The sequence below is a fragment of the Oncorhynchus keta genome, chromosome 19, assembly GCF_023373465.1.
Source record: "Oncorhynchus keta strain PuntledgeMale-10-30-2019 chromosome 19, Oket_V2, whole genome shotgun sequence".
NCBI classification, from domain to species: domain Eukaryota; kingdom Metazoa; phylum Chordata; class Actinopteri; order Salmoniformes; family Salmonidae; genus Oncorhynchus; species Oncorhynchus keta.
The window spans coordinates 66,173,945-66,191,801 of NC_068439.1; the positions used below are offsets into that span (position 1 = coordinate 66,173,945).

At 42.4% G+C, this 17,857-nt stretch overlaps 1 protein-coding gene across 14 annotated transcripts in view; it reads left to right on the top strand.

The window, feature by feature from the left end:
- The window catches only part of LOC118398716 (receptor-type tyrosine-protein phosphatase kappa-like), a 169,779-nt gene that overhangs the window by 54,414 nt on the left and 97,508 nt on the right, over positions 1–17,857 (top strand). For all 14 annotated transcript variants that reach the window (XM_052471045.1, XM_052471046.1, XM_052471051.1 and 11 more), the window contains 2 exons: positions 14,757–14,838; positions 17,571–17,686. In XM_052471045.1, the coding sequence (XP_052327005.1) occupies positions 14,757–14,838; positions 17,571–17,686 (198 nt within the window). The remainder of the gene's footprint in view (positions 1–14,756; positions 14,839–17,570; positions 17,687–17,857) is intronic.

The window sequence follows — 17,857 nt, forward strand, 5'->3', positions numbered from 1 at the left end:
GCTTGTTTCTTTGTTTCATTATATTTGGTTGCCTCTGCTGGTCACAAGTAGTCATTACATCTTGTATATCTTCTAAGTTAAGCACATTCTGAAATAAGGTCACTGCACACATGCAGATTCTCAATTTATTCAATCAATAATTATTTTTTATTTTTTTAAAGGGTCCATCCATATATCCATCATCAACTCATCAATTGAGTATTTTTCAGTGTTGATTCATAACTCTAGCTATTTCACAAAGGCAGCCACATTTGGGTAAAACATTTTTTTTATCGTAGGCCCGAGATTTAGTGGGTGACTCATCAACCCATTTTTCCTCCCCTGCTGAAGGACATTTTGTGTCTCCTACTGAGCTGCTGTCTTCCAAAAGGTGTGCTGGTAAAGGCCTTTTGTAAATGGATCCCCTCATAGACACCTGGCAGCCCCACACCCCCGTCCCACACCCCCTGCAGAGAGCAGAGCAAGCTTAGACATTTTAGCCTGTAAATTAGACTACACACAGGGGATTAGGGATCATTTAGGAGAGCAGTGCATTATAATTAATAGTCTCTAATATTAGAGGTGATAAACTAATGAAACTCTAGGGCCAGTGACACCATGTCTCTTTCTGGTTCTCTCTGTCTCTCATTCTCTCTGTCTCTGTCTCTCTTTCTCATTCTCTCTCTCTCATTTTCTGTCTCTCTCTCTCTCATTCTCTGTCTCTCTCATTCTCTGTCTCTCTCATTCTCTGTCTCACTCTCTTTCTCTTTCTCTCTGTCTCATTCTCTCATTCTCTCTCTCTCTTTCTCTCTCGCTCTTTCTCTCTGTCTGTCTCTTATTCTCTCTCTTGCTCTTTTTCTTTCCCTCTCTGAGGCTGCTGTTTATTTTATGTTTGTCCACATCATGTTGAATCCACATCACGTTGAACATTGGTGTCTTTGTCACCTTTGATTGGAGTGATGACACCAGACACAAATTTGACAGCTGGTCATTTTGTACATAAATATTGTCTGTTACTATAGAGAATCATGTGATTTTACCTTAATAATATGTCTTTATTTCTGGCATTTGCATTTAAATAAATGACTAAATAGGGTTAATTAAACATGTCATAAGGAATGGTTACGTAATAATAAGTTAGAAGTGAGATTACATCCTGTCTGGGGAGTGTTAAGGTATTGTCAGGTATTATGCCAGAATGTAACGTTTTCAGCTGAGCACATATTAGTGAAATGGTCATACATGCGTGATGTGTCAATGTACTATTTGTGTGTCTCTTCAGACAATGTTGACTAATTTCCATGGATACTGACCTAAATGGTCTTACCCGCGGTCCAGAACCCTCCGCTCTAGTTGTCTTCAGGGGTTTGTGCGCGTCTTCAGAACAGTTTTAATTAATGGAGTGGCAAGTGAGGTCTTACATGAGTGTGAGTCACAAGGAGTGTGTGAGCGGGCAAGCCACTCCTGGTTGTGTACACTTGGTATGGGTGGGGGTTGGTTTGTGCAAATGTGTGTGAGTGGAAAAGAAAGAACGCATTGTTTGGGAGGGTTGAGGTCTGAAGGCTGAGGGCTGGCATCTCTTGTTAAGGCCATTCCACCTCCACCTCCTCCTCATTATCTTGGCTTTCTGCCCTCCCAACTCAGACTCATTCCTGACTCTCTGACTGAGTGTGAACCTATAGATGGCTGGCAGAAGGTTGTGTGTGTGTGAATACAGCCCTCCTGTCGAGTAGAAATAACAGGTATTATCATAACGGTCCAGTGCTGACTGTGCTACATTGAGTTAAATTGCATTCTTGCACTGAGGGCTTTCTCCAGCCGACGCAGAGCTATCCAATACATCCATTAGGGTCATTTAATCAGTGTTAATGACACACTCTTAAGATGATTAACATGATTAGAGCCACACTCGCTATGGATTCTAGCGTTTAATTCTTATTGAAGTGAAATGAGCCTGAGCCCTTTGAAAGACTTGAGTTGGCTGTTCCATTGTGGTCAGTGTTGGTTCTATATTCACTAGATATCCTATCCCTGGTTTAGTGGTTTGATTTTGGTCAGGAATTTGTTCTCAGTTAGCTACAATCTGAGTGAACATCTACACACACCACAGGCCTCTTCCCTCCCTCCTTCTCATCATGCTTCAGACTTAATCTCGCCAAGTGTAATCACTCTAATTTGGCCCCGGCTATTGATCTGAATACTGAAACAATCAATGTTAATAAGGTAGAATCTCACTTTTGTACCTCAATTCTTTTTTGGATTTTTCAGAAGCCCTTACTTCATTATTGTCGGGGCTCTCTGCCGTAATAAAGTAATGGGCCCTTATGCCGGCATGCAGCGGGTGAAATGATACATTGAAATTGATAACACAAAGCTAGAGATTACTCTTCAACTATGAGGGATGTGCCTCCTATGGACCGCCCTTTGAGGAATCATGGGTGGGAGTCTGAATATGGACCGCCCTGTGAGGAATCATGGGTGGGAGTCTGAAGGCAGAATATATTGCTTCTAATGGGCCATCCTGGAGGAGAAAGAGAGCCTGGGAAGCCGTGCACATCCCACCGGAGGCCTCAAAACAGGGTGCTGCATCTTTCCTTCAAGGCAAACATTTCGGCACATATTTTATTTTCTCCCCCTGTAGACGTGATGAATGACGTCTCCCGGGCTGCTCCCGCGGAAATAAAAGGCTTTTCCCTCATCACATTTTTATCAATTGTTTTATTTCTTCTGACAATGTTTACTCTGTGAGCGCTGTGGTAATGATCAGCGGAATAAATGCAGTTGGGGGAGGGTTGTGTAGCTCCTCCATCAGAATGCCTCTCCTCTCCTCCTCTCTCCCTCCTCCCTCCCCTCTCCTCCTCCCTTCCTCCTCTCTCCTCCTCCCTCCCTCCCTCCTCTCTCCTCCTCCCTCCCTCCCTCCCTCTCTCCTCCATCCCTCCTCTCCCTCCCTCCCCTCCTCCTCCCTCCTCCTCCCTCCTCCTCCCTCTCTCCTCTCTCCTCCTCCCTCTCTCCTCTCTCCTCCTCCCTCCTCTCTCTTCCTCCCTCCTCTCTCCTCCTCCCTCCTCACTCCTCTCTCTCCCTCCATCCTTTCTCCTCCCTCACTCCTCTCTCTCCCTCCATCCTTTCTCCTCCCTCCCTCCCTCCTCTCTCTTCCCTCCCTCCTCTCTCTTCCCTCCCTCCTCTCTCTTCCCTCCCTCCTTTCTCCTCCCTCCCTCCTCTCTCCTCCTCTCCAACCCAGGCCTTTTTCTCTGGCAGGTAAGGTGATAAGAGAACGGCAAATATCCCCCCATCAGCTGGGTGATGTGATGAGTGGGTGCCTGGCTGACAGATGTGTGTGTTTGCACACGCGTGTTTGCATCTCTCACCATGTTTACTGTATATTTCCAAGTCACGGCCGTAGTTTGTTTAAAGAGTCTCGGCAGTTGAGTATCAGTTTCTGATAATCCTACTTGTGTTGGTTGCCTATGTGATAATATTGATGATCAACGCTCTTTCTGTAATCAGTGGATTGTATTTATCTCTGGTTGAGAGAAAGGGAGAGAAAAAATATATAATGTCTTGGAGTAGGTCTGTACAACCAAATGTTTATGCGCACAATGTAAATATATGTATATATTATTCACTTGCAGACCACAGAAGTGGCTAGTATGAATATTTGATAGAACTGGGTTACAATCACAGTGAACAAATTGGTAACATTGAGCAGAAAATCTAGTACAGCCCCCCCCTTTCTCTCTCTCTCACACACACACACACACACACACACACACACACACACACACACACACACACACACACACACACACACACACACACACACACACACACACAGACACACACACACACATCATGGTTGTGTGTGTGTGTGTGTGTGTGTGTGTGTGTGTGTGTGTGTGTGTGTGTGTGTGTGTGTGTGTGTGTGTGTGTGTGTGTGTGTGTGTGTGTGTGTGTGTGTGTGTGTGTGTGTGTGTGTGTGTGTGTGAGAGAGAGAGAAAGGGGGGGGGTTGTATGTGCAGCGCATGCAGGCTCCATGTAGGACCAGCCCAGCTGCAGTCTCAAACCTAATGTTATTTGTCACATGCTCCGTAAGCAACAGGTGTAGACTAACAGTGAAATGCTTAGTTAGTGGCCCTTCCCAACAAAGCAGAAAAATAAAACAGAGAAATAATAGAAAACTAAAACACGTAATAGACACTGCATCTTTAAGACACTGCATCTCAGTGCAAGAGGCGTCATAAATGTGTCAAGTGCAGCGTCTGGTTGCTCCTTAATACAAACCACAACAAATATCAACAACATAGGAATCACTACAAAACTTTTTGTATGACATCTTATACACTATATTAGGCCCAGCTTTTGGAGCTTTGGTTTTCCTAGATATGGCTACTATATTGTCATCACTACATCTGATGGATTTGGATACTGCTTTTAAAGCAAATTTCTGCAGCACTAGTAAACATGTGATCAATACATGTTGATGATTTCATGTCTGTGCTGTTTGTAATTACCCTGGTAGGTTGACTGGTTACAGTGTGAAGCTTTCTCTTGAGTGGGCAGCTTGATAAAAGCCAGTCAATATTTAAATCACCCAGAAAATATACCTCTCTCTGTCAAGCATTTCACACGTTATATACTGACTGTTGGCACTTGGTGGTCTATAGCAGCTTTCCACAAGAATGGGCTTTAGGTGAGGCAGATGACGAAATGAAATGTCATCAGCACAACCCAGATACACTGCTATCTATATAGCTAGCTCCTCCTTGCTACTTCCAATCTACAGTATATAACTCCTCCTTGCTACTTCCAATCTACAGTATATAGCTCCTCCTTGCTACTTCCAATCTACAGTATATAGCTCCTCCTTGCTACTTCCAATCTACAGTATATAACTCCTCCTTGCTACTTCCAATCTACAGTATATAGCTCCTCCTTGCTACTTCCAATCTACAGTATATAGCTCCTCCTTGCTACTTCCAATCTACAGTATATAGCTCCTCCTTGCTACTTCCAATCTACAGTATATAGCTCCTCCTTGCTACTTCCAATCTACAGTATATAACTCCTCCTTGCTACTTCCAATCTTCAGTATATAGTGCCTCCTTGCTACTTCTAATCTACAGTATATACAGTGGGGCAAAAAAGTATTTAGTCAGCCACCAATTGTGCAAGTTCTCCCACTTAAAAAGATGAGAGAGGCATCTTTAGGTACACTTCAACTATGACAGACAAAATTATTTTTAATGAATTTATTTGCAAATGATGGTGGAAAATAAGTATTTGGTCACCTACAAACAAGCAAGTTTTCTGGCATTCACAGACCTGTAACTTCTTCTTTAAGAGGCTCCTCTGTCCTCCACTCGTTACCTGTATTAATGGCACCTGTTTGAACTTGTTATCAGTATAAAATACACCTGTCCACAACCTCAAACAGTCACACTCCAAACTCCACTATGGCCAAGACCAAAGAGCTGTCAAAGGACACCAGAAACAAAATTGTAGACCTGCACCAGGCTGGGAAGACTGAATCTGCAATAGGTAAGCAGCTTGGTTTGAATAAATCAACTGTGGGAGCAATTATTAGGAAATGGAAGACATACAAGACCACTGATAATTTCCCTCGATCTGGGGCTCCACTCAAGATCTCACCCCGTGGGGTAAAAATGATCACAAGAACAGCGAGCAAAAATCCCAGAACCACACGGGGGGACCTAGTGAATGACCTGCAGAGAGCTGGGACCAAAGTAACGAAGCCTACCATCAGCAAGGGCATTGAAGATGAAACGTGGCTGGGTCTTTCAGCATGACAATGATCCCAAACACACCGCCCGGGCAACAAAGGATTGGCTTCGTAAGAAGCATTCCAAGGTCACGGAGTGGCCTAGCCAGTCTCCAGATCTCAACCCCATAGAAAATCTTTGTAGGGAGTTGAAAGTCCGTGTTTCCCAGCAACAGCCCCAAAACATCACTGCTCTAGAGGAGATCTGAATGGAGGAATGGGCTAAAATACCAGCAACAGTGTGTGAAAACCTTGTGAAAATTACAGAAAACGTTTGACCTCTGTCATTGCCAACAAAGGGTATATAACAAACTATTGAGAAACTTTTGTTATTGACCAAATACTTCATTAAAAATCCTACAATGTGATTTTCTGGATTTTCTTTCTCATTTTGTCTGTCATAGTTGAAGTGTACCTATGATGAAAATTGCAGGCCTCTCATCTTTTTAAATGGGAGAACTTGCACAATTGGTGGCTGACTAAATACTTTTTTGCCCCACTGTAGCTCATCCTTGCTACTTCCAATCTATATACACTATATATACAAAAGTATATAGACACCCCTTCAAATAAGTGGATTCGGCTATTTCAGCCACACCCGTTGCTGACAGGTGTGTAAAATCGAGCACACAGCCATAGACAAAAATTGGTAGTAGAATTGGTAGTAGCCTTACTGAAGAGCTCAGTGACTTTCAACGTGGCACTGTCATAGGATGCCACCTTTCCAACAAGTCAGTTTGTCAAATTTCTGCCCTTCTAGAGCTGCCCCGGGAAACTGTAAGTGCTGTTATTGTGAAGTCAAAATGTCTAGGTGCAACAACAGCTCAGCCGCAAAGTGGTAGGCCACACAAGCTCACGGAACGGGACCACCGAGTGCTGAAGCACATAAAAATCGTCTGTCTTTGGTTGCAACACTCACTACCGAGTTCCAAACTGCCTCTGGAAGCAACGTCAGCACAAGAACTGTTCGTCGGGAGCTTCATGAAATAGGTTTCCATGGCCGAGCAGCCGCATACAAGCCTAAGGTCACCATACACTATGCCAAGCGTCGGCTGAGTCGTGTAAAGCTCACCGCCATTGGATCTGGAGCAGTGGAAACACATTCTCTGAAGTGATGAATCACACTTCACCATCTGGCAGTCCGAGGGACGAATCTGGGGTTAGCGGATGCCAGGAGAATGCTACCTGCCCCAATGCATAGTGCCAACTGTAAAGTTTGGTGGAGGAGGAATAATGGTCTGGGGATGTTTTTCATGGTTCAGGCCCCTTAGTTCCAGTGAAGGGAAATCTTAATTCTACAGCATACAATGATATTCTAGTGCTTCAAACTTTGTGACAACAGTTTGGGGAAGGCCCTTTCCTGTTTCAGCATGACAATGCCCCTGTGCACAGCGCAAGGTCCATACAGAAAGGATTTCTCGAGATCGTTTTGGAAGAACTTGACTGGCCTTCACAGAACACTGACCTTAACCCCATCGAACACCTTTGGCATGAATTGGATCCGACTGCGAGCCAGGCCTAATTGCCTGTACCCGACCTCACTAATGCTATTTGTGGCTGAATGGAAGCAAGTCCCTACAGCAATGTTCCAAAAGAGAATGGCTGGAGGCTGTTATATGTCATAGGCTACAGTAGGCTACTACATAAAATGTCCAGTGGCACACTGACTCACCTAATGATGAAGATGAAGCTATAGGCTACTCACTGTGATGGCCGATGTGCTCGTCGTGGCAATAGACTCTCAAGATGAGCTACTTTGAAAAACAGTGCTGCAGTTATCAAATAATATATATATTTGGAAAAAAAAAGATTTTTTTTCTTTGATTTGTTTTGCAGACAGATTAGTCTTCTCTTTTCAGCAGTAGGCTTTTGCTTCCAAACTGTATGATTTTCCTGCGATTTTTATTTTATTTTATATTATTATAATTTTTTTTAAATCTGCAAAACCAACAACTGCAACCAACCATAGAAATATAATCCATCGATGGCAGTTCCCATTCAAGTCAGGACTGGCATCCATTGCTAGTGTATACAAATGTAACAGTCTATTTAACCAGGGTAAGAAGTTACAATACCCTTCTATGGATTATATGTCTATGGCCACAACACAACAAGTTGTATTTTTGACTCGCATGCTGCTCAAACTGCAGCCTTCCCGACTGTAGGCATACTGGTAACTGTCAAAATAAAGGAAACACTTGAGTAAACAAGGGATACAAAGTATATATTATGGTGTGGGGTGCATTTTCCTGGCATGGTTTAGGTCCACATGTAGAATCTATGCCAAGCCGTATTCAAGCTGTTCTGGCAGCCCATTGGTTGCCCAACAATCAATCAATGTATTTAAATGTTTTATTTAACCTTTTTTTAACTATGCAAGTCTGTTAAGAACAAATTCTTATTTTACAATGACGGCCTGTCCCGGCCAAACCCTACCCTAACCCGGACGACCCTGGGACTCCTGATCATGGCCTGTTGTGATATAGCCCGGGATCGAACCAGGTTCTGTAGTAACGCCTTTAGCACTGAGATGCAGTGCTAGAGGCAATTATTTATAAGGCCCTTTTTACATCGGTAGATGTCACAAAGTGCTATACATGGTGGCTAGGAAAAAATCTCTAAAAAGGCAGGAACCAAGGAAGAAACCTAGAGAAGAACCAGGCTCTGAGGGGAGGCCAGTCCTCTTCTGGCTGTACCGGGTGGAGATAGAACATGGCCATTAAGGCCAGGTTGTTCTTCAAGATGTTCATAGATGACCAGCAGGGTCATTCAGAGGTTGAGACAGCAGGTGCGGTAGAGAGAGAGAATAGCTGGTCCGGGACGAGGTAGCATGTCCGGTGAACAGGTCAGGGTTTCCATATGCCGAAGGCAGAACAGTTGAAACTGGAGTAGCAGCAGGTGGACTGGGGACAGCCAGGAGTCATCAGGCCAGGTAAACCCTTTTAAGACACTTTGTTGGTGTTTCCTTTATTTTGCAGATACCTGTATGTGCTTGTGATACCTTAATCAACAGTTATTTTTTAAATAAACTATAGATCCTCTGTGAATACATTATGATCTCTGGTGTATTTTGAACATTGAGAGTGGGCTCCTGTGGAAAAATACTATTTATATATTTTTTGCCCTCTATGGCCCCAGCCCCTGACTCACACAATTGGCCAGTCAGATTATTATTATTAATACACAAATTAACATTAATGAACATTATTCACATAATGCAATATTCTATTATACATCCTATCATACATTATACATCCTAAAAATTATATTACAAAAATAAGTAATGTATGGTTGTATTATCGTTCATTAATCTACTTAATTGTATAGCTTAATAAATTGAAGAATGATTGACAATAAATAATTGTAATCAAATTAAAATGTTGATACATAATAATGAGTTAATTACCTGAATGCATTTTTATTGCCTAGGCGTTAACAAAATATTAATACAAATATGATTAGGCCTCTCATAAACTAGGCCTTGTAGAAAGAGGGTCAATCAAGTTAGGTCTGCCAAATTAATGTAACATTGGAAAAAAATACAATCATAAAAAAAAGTTGTTTAAACATGCACAATTAGAAGCATCAATCTATATAGAAAAAGCGTGACTAAATTCGAGCCCAGTAACTTTGCTCACCGCATCCTCCTTGTCTCGTATGGCTGCCACGAAAAGCCCCCACCTGCTGATCACATGAAGTGTGTGAGTGCCACTGGCGATGTACCTTGCTGGACATGCGAGCTGTTCTCGGCGGCTAATCATCACTTCAAACGCATTCTTTTGTGGTGTTATTGGTTGGCCTACTACTACTGGTCGTACTGTTAAAATGTAAGTTATGAATCGCAAATCACTATACAGCTGACACACTTGATTTCATTTTGAGTTCGATTTGGTTGTCCAAAATACTATCAGCTTGCCCTGCTCTTTGCCGATGAATGCCCTGATCTCTGGCCAGTCAATTGGTTAAATTACATTGTTGTTTCGTCTATTAATCACTTCTAATAGATCTGAAAATGATGCATAACCATAAATTTAACCAAATGTTTGTTTATAATGAGGGACGTCCCACGTTTAACCTGGACACATAAATAGTAGGAATTTGCCATGACCGAATGAGAGAGAAATGAAACATCTGCACGTCGCCTGCAGGTTCAAGCCTGTGTGTTTCACTATCCAATCTGAGGCTTGAACATGATCTGAGGCTGTTTGGCCTCTTGGGTATCAATTTGGGAGAGTGGACAGTGTATTATAAACAAAAAGACGCATATATTGGCCAAAAAAAAGAACACATCTGATTTTTGTTTTCGGTCTGTGGAGAAAAGTGAGGTGGGGCATCGTTTAAACAGTAATTCTACTTTGTCCGGCCTAACTAGGATTAAAGTGTCAGATGCTAAACAGTAGCAGCAGTGTATGTGATGATTACAGCGACAAATGTTGTTTACGAAGCGTGTGACAAATATAATTTGATTTGAGTTTGCTGTGTATTTCACCTTTCAGAGACTTTCATTTGGTCTGTATTGATTTATTGTGTGGAGACATTTTGGGATAATTTAACTTTATCACCAGGTTGCTGAGTAAACTCCTTAGTTCCTCAAATCAAAATGGGATGAACAAATGTAAACCACCAATTTGCATATATCCACTCTGAGTGTTTTTATTCCGTTGGCTGTCATCCTCCGCCTGTGTTGTGAATATGTCACCGTCTTCTCCCCACCTGGAGGGGTTCAGAGTTTGTTCTTTTCAAAGAGCTGTCAGGGGGCTGATGCTCTGAGGAGAGCTCACTGGTTTATGGCAGGGTGATATAAGGGCTAGTCTGTTGCAGCTAGCTCAGTTAAGATAATTGCTCCAGCACAGGGTGTCACAACAGTGTTTGTTTTTTGTTTGTTCTCAACTTCAATTTTCAATGATGTCCAGCCTCTTCTCTTTACTGTGACAACTGAAAATTGCAATCGGTAGTTTGGAAATGGCTACTCTATCACCTTGTACCCCAAAGACTAATAGGTGTTGTTGTTCATCTATGTTGTAAGACCAGGCTCTAATAAGATCATGATATTGAGTTAATAATCTGCTAACCGAATACAGTACATCTGTCCATTTTCACTAGTTGTGGAAAGTAGATCTATAGAAGGGGGGGCGGGTGGGGGATCATGGCAGATTCCCATGGTTGCACTGTACTTAGATCCACTGCTTCCTTCAAAATGTATACCATAATCCTCGTATTGGAATTATCGCAAGTGCTGGTTTAAGATTTGTTTAGCCAATATCGTATGCATTAAGAGGGAGATCACTTAAAAGTGTATGTATCTCAGGCTAAAATCTAAATATCATCTTTAAGCTAGAGCAGGGATGGGCAACTTTGATGGGGGTGGGGGCCACAAAATACTCATCATGGGGGGCGGGGTGCGCAGTGGCTCGCGGGTCTGTGTCCCCACATCCATACCAAGATGTAGTCAGAGCCGGCCCTAGCCATTTGGGGACCCTAAGCAAAATGTTGTTTCCCTCACCTTGCAAGCAAAACAATCTAGCGGCCATCGTCTTGACAGAGGAGAGAAAAAAAATGTTTTTAGGTTTTAGTATTAATTTCTTGCAATTCTATACAGAACAAAAATATAAACTCAACATGTAAAATGATGGTCCCATGTTTTATGAGTTGAAATAAAACATCCCTGACATACACACAAAAATCATATTTCTCTCAAATTCTAAGCAGAAATTTGTTTACATCCCTGTAAGTGAACGTGTTTCCTTTGCCAAGATAATCCATCCACTTGACTGGTGTGGGATATCGAGAAGCTGATTTGAACATCATGATCAATACACAGGTGCACCTTTTGCTGGGGACAATAAAAGGCACTGTAAAATGTGCTGTTTTGTCACACAACACAGTGCCACAGAGTTTTGAAGGAGCGTGCAATTGGCATGCTGACTGCAGGAATGTCCGCCAGAGCTGTTGCAAGGGAACTAAATGTTAATTTCTCTACCATAAGCTGCCTCAACATCATTTTATTTAGAGAATTTGGCAGTATGTCCAACTGGTCTCACAACCACAACCGACGTGTAATCACGCCAGTCCAGGACCTCCACATCTGGCTTCTTCACATTCGGGATTGTCTGGGGAGTATTTATGTCTGTAATAATGCCCTTTTGTGGGGGAAAAGTCATTCTGATTTGCTGGGCCTGGCTCCCCAGTTGGTGGGCCTATATGCCCACCCATGGCTGCGCCCCTGCTCAGTCATGTGAAATCCATAGGCTAGGGCCTAATGAATTTATTTACATTTCCTTATTTCCTTATATGAACTGTAACTCAGTAAAATTGTTGCATGTTGCATCTATATGTTTTGTTCAGTACCTTCAACCTTCTTTTAGCAGTACTATCAACAAAATTGGTGGTCAGGTGCCACGAAGAGGGACATTTGCAATTGGCTCAAAAGAGAGCAGCACGGGTGGCCCTTGGATGTACACAGAGAGCAAACATTAATAATATGCATGTCAATATCTCCTGGTTCAAAGTGCAGGAGAGATTGACTTCATCACTACTTGTATTTGTGAGAGGTATTGACATGTTGAAAGCACCGAGCTGTCTATTTAATCGACTAGCACCCATGCATACCACACAAGACATACCACCAGTGGTCTCTTCACAGTCCCCAAGTCCAGAACAGACTATGGGAGGTGCACAGTACTACATAGAGCCATGACTACATGGAACTCTATTCCACATCAGGTAACTGATGTAAGCAGTAGAATCAAATGTTTAAAAGTTATACAAATTCACCTTATGGAACAGCGGGGACTGTGATGCAACACCAACATGCACAAACTCCATGCATACACACATGATAACATATGCGCTATATGCACACGTACACATGGATTTTGTGTTGTAGATATGTGGTAGTGGAGTAGGGGACTGAGGGCACACACTTAGTGTGTTGTGAAATCTGTTATGAATGTATTGTAATGTTTTTTAAATTGTATAACTGCCTTAATTTTGCCAGACCCCCGGAAGAGTAGCTGCTGCTTTGGCAGCTAATGGCGAACCATAATAAACACAAATCAAATACAAATGGGCCCCCCCCCGTCACTAATTCGACCATGATTACTACACGTTTAGATTGCTGGCCGCTAGACTAACTTATCAACGTAATTTTTTTTACTGACATGGGCTAATTGAGTGACTGTCAGTGACTGACATAAGAGTAAAACTACTGATGCTAAACCACATTTCAAAATTGCACCTTTTTGTATTATACTATTCTTGCTCTGCTTTCTTGACATCTAAGACAAGCAGACAGGTCCTACAGGCCCTAGTTTTGTCGCATCTGGAATACTGCCCAGTTATGTGGTCAGGTGCAGCAAATTGCAGTTGTTCCAGGACAGAGCAGCACGTATTGCACTTTGATGGACACAGAGGACGAATGTCAATGAAATGCATGCTTATCATTCCTGGCTCAAAGTTTAGGAGAGATTGACTGCATCACTGTTGGTCTTTGTGTGAGGTGTTGATGTGCTGAAGGCACCGAACTGTGTTCAAGCAGTGGGCACACAGTTCAGACATTCATCGGTATCACACAAGACATGCAACCAGAGGTCTATTCACAGTCCCCTTGTCTAGAACAGGGGCTGGGAAACACACAGTATTAAATTGAGCCATGACTAAATGGAACCCTCTGCCATCGCAGGTAACTCAAGCTAGCAATAAAACCAGATGAAAAAAAAACAGAAAAAAGAACAACACAACAGGGACTGTGTTTTGCTTTGCATTATGTATTGTATTATGTATGTGATGTGTGGTTGTCTCGCCTGGCTATCTTAAGATGAATACACTAGTTGTGGGTCACTCTGGATGAGGAGCGTCTGCTGAATGGCTAAATTGTAATGTAAATGTAGTGCTACAGTGTATGTATGTATATTTATATATATTATGTATTTTATTTTGTTGTGTTGTTTCCTTTTTGACCCAGGAAGAGTAGCCGCTGCCTCGGCACTAGCTAATTGGGGATCCTAATAAATACTAAATGCTAAAACAGTATGTTGAGCCTTTTTTGGGGGGTGGGGAATTCACACGCAGACTTACAAAAGGGGCGTCACATGACCGCAAGTTGCCCATCCTTAAGCTAGAGCTAGGCTGCAGCTGGCATGAACTATTACTGTAAATGTTTATTCTGTCTCTCTCTATTTCTTGCTGAAAGTCATGCTTAGAAATTCAGGGGATCAGGATTCAGCTGTAAATTGTCCTTTAGATCTCAAAATAGATTTAGTACATTGTGAATTCTAAGAAAGATTCATTTAATGTTGTGTTCTGTGAAAAACAAAGTGCACACAATGTTGAAGGGTTATTTTCTATAATCAGCTTCAAGTGGAGGCAAAACCTTTTGAATTGACCATTTATACAAATGTACATCTGTTCTCGTTGGCCCTCCAACACTTAGGCATACTTATGTGTCCAGAATAGAACAACACCATGTGAGCCAGTTTGATATATCCTAAGGGCAGATAAGGCTGACGGACTCTGTCTTTTTCTTTAGTACAAGCTGGGTACATTCTAACAAATAACCACATTTTTGGTGAGTTGGCCGAAGAGGCCCATCCATCAATTTGTATTGTGGATTCAGCAATTGAAAACTGCCATGCATGTAAGACATTGCCTGCTAGCCCTCACACAAAGGTATACACGTTAAACTCGGGTTTACATTGTGTGTCAACCTATTAATGCTGAACCATATGTTCTGCCCACAAAACTGGTCCTTTTTTCCCATCTGTGTGCAAGACTGATTTCAGTTTACGATCACATCCCACGTCACCATAAAGTGCCCACAGCGGATGTACCAAACAGCTTCTTGTCAGAACCTACAAGTGTCCTGTACAGAATGATGGAGCATTGGGGATCAATCTGAGAAAACTTGATGGAAATAAGCGTTGTTAACATCCTCTCTCCCCCTCTGTCCTCTCTCTCTCTCTCTCTCTCTCTCTCTCTCTCTCTCTCTTCTCTCTTCTGATAGGTCATATTTGAGGCGGAGGTCTCGGACGGGAAGACTGGCTTCATTGCGATTGATGACATCCAGGTTCTGAGCTATCCATGTGGTAAGTCATTACACAGGCAGTAATTACCAGACACTCCTGCATTGCTGCTGATGGGTTTTTTGTTGCTCTGAAAATGAAGATAAGAAGGTGACCTGGTAGAGGGGAAGGATGAGGTGAGCAAGGTTTGCTGCTGGAAGATAATAAAGTGGGCTGACCTGCATTTGAAAACATCAGTGTTGGCGCAGGAGGGAATAAATAAATATACTAATAAATGAATCTTCCGTGTAATAAAGGATAATTGTGCTCTCTCAGCATGGCTTTATGGGTTGTAATAGCTGGCTTCCACCCACTTCAGCACAATGAGGTACTTGAACGTTAACCTTAAAAAAATCCCTGGCTTCCTGATAACCTGACCATTAAATATATTTGTGGATTTCTTCATTTTCATCCAGAGACCATTTCACAAAGACACAGTTAAGCATGTTTCCGACAGTTTCTACAGATGCCAAGAATCTGAGACGCCATTAGAAAGAATAGACTTTTCATTATTGAATAAGTGTGTGTGTGTGTCCACAGTTGTTTGCTTTGTATTCATACTCTTACACATCGATGGGGTCCAACCTGAACATTGAGATATTTGGATTTTACAATTCCCTCAGTTATATAGTCTATCCAGGATGATAAAATAATTAACATGAAATAATGTAAAGATATCCCAATTAGGAGCACCAGCAACCACAGGGGTAGTGATTTCACCTTCACTGAGAAGAGCTCCTAACTAGGACTGTAATCCTTTTGAACAGCGTAACAAACCTTTATAAAACTAACCGTCATGGTTAGTTGTGACAGTTAATTCTAAATGGTGGGTAAAATGGATGGTTTAGGTACCCTACACCCTTTGAGGACTAGACTGGTGCAGTCCAGTGTGTCCAGTCATGCATCCTGTCCTGCTACCTCCTAGGTTACACTCCAAATGGCACCCTATTCCCTACATAGTGCACTACTTTTGGCCAGAGCCTTTTAGTGCACAATAAAGGGAATAGGATGCCATTTTGGACACAGCCCTAGCCTCCACAGTAACAGCATTCATTTAAATTGACAGCTGCATCCAGAGAAATTATCTGAGCAGTGAGCAGTACTGAGCACTAGCCACCCCTCATTTGGCAGTGGGGTAAGTGGATTGACTCAGGGGACTGGTACGTCCCAGGCTAATTTGGAGATAATCTGCTAATGGCGTCACTCCAGAGGGTCATTTCTGTTGGATTTAACAATAATAATTAAATAATAATTACCCTTCCCTCTCCATCATTCAACCATTTACTACTTTGGAGTGTTTGGTGAGTGCTATAGTAAAGCAATCATAGTCCTAGTAAGTGCATGGTTGCTCTTCAGTAACAAATGCTCTTGATTGGGACCAACAGGGGATAATCAGCAAATGCCATTTTCTTTTGCACCATGTCCTCTTCCTGATCCCTGTCTCAAGAGAAGCTTGCAGCTCTTCAGCAGCACTGACGCTAGGATGGATCTCTAACTAAGCTCTGTGTGAAATTAGTGTGTGCTGAACCACCCAGCTTCTATCCACCCATTGCACTGATGATAATGAACTAGCTAAGCACTCACCCAAGCTGACAAACCATTGGACACAGTGCTTTACAGTCTCTATTTTAGCAATAGTCCCTAGAGTCAAATGAGTTAAATCACTATGTTTGGGTCTTTTAAGGTCCTATCACTAGTCCATTGGATTATCTCTTCTTTTCTTCTCTCTTCACAATGGCCTCGGTCTCACACTGTAGTGCTCTCGCAGTCTACGATGCTGTCTCTTTGTATGTATGGTATGTGCATAAAATATCCCTAATCAGTTTTTCCACCAGAGTATACAGGGTAATTTGGAGGATTACCCTGCGGCTGTGACTTGAATTCACTGCTTGATTATAGAATACAATTAAATTCAGAATCACTCCAAAACACTAATAAAAAATACAAGAACAACTACAGGCACTGAGTTTTCCTTCTCAAAGTCAAATCGAAGAAAGATAATTCATTTTAAATGCATCAATTTTAAACTTGAACATGTCTTTGTAGTTGCAGAGAGAAAAACTAGGTGTCTCTATACATTGATAAAGTCATAGTTAATGTATTCAAAGTATGAATAGCCAAGCCATCGTTTGGCTCGTTAGGTAATCTGTAACGAGGATCCCTGGACATTAACAACAGTGTGAAGCCAGACAACCGTTTTGGTCCTGTTGTGTTCAGAGTTTAGCGCTGTTTCGTAAATGTTCCTCCTAGTTACGTGTGCTCAATTACTGCTGGCACCGCTCCAGACTACCACGCAGCATCTGGGCTGCCAACCTTCCAAATCACCATGAATAATTTAGCTGTCCATATCAGAACTCTGCTTGTTCATATTATTTTTTCCAAAAAAGACTCCATCCTTCTCATGTTAGTTTAATGTTGTTGTTGGGTATTTTATTTCCAGACCACATAGGTTTCCTTTCCTTTTTCCTGTTGTCCCACAGCCCTCTTAGAACACTAGTCTCTTTTGACTTGAGGTGCAAGTGTGTATTGTACTAATCCAGGCTGTTCCCAGCAGCGGTGTATGTTTATTGAAAGTGTTTAGCAGTAACCACTTCACCCACTCAGCTCTGGCTGTGTTTGTGTGACAGATGAGGTAGTTACTAGGACTTGCCGTCTGACATGGCGAAAAAAGGGGGGTGCTGGGAAACCGCAGGGCTGCATTGATCATGTCGTGTGCTCTGCGTTTATGACTGCTGTAATTGTTTTCTTCCCCATAGATAAATCGCCTCACTTCCTGCGCCTGGGAGATGTGGAAGTCAACGCCGGGCAGAACGCCACCTTCCAGTGCATCGCCACCGGCCGGGATACCGTGAACAACAGGCTGTGGCTGCAGGTATGGACTGGGATTGGGAGCAGGGCTAGCCACTGTACAGATCAAATCCAATTTTAATAGTCACATGTGCCAAATACAACAGTAGACCTTACAGTGAAATGCTTACTTACGAGTCCCTGACCAACAATGCGGTTAAAAAAAAATACAGGTAAGAATAACAGTTTAAAGTAA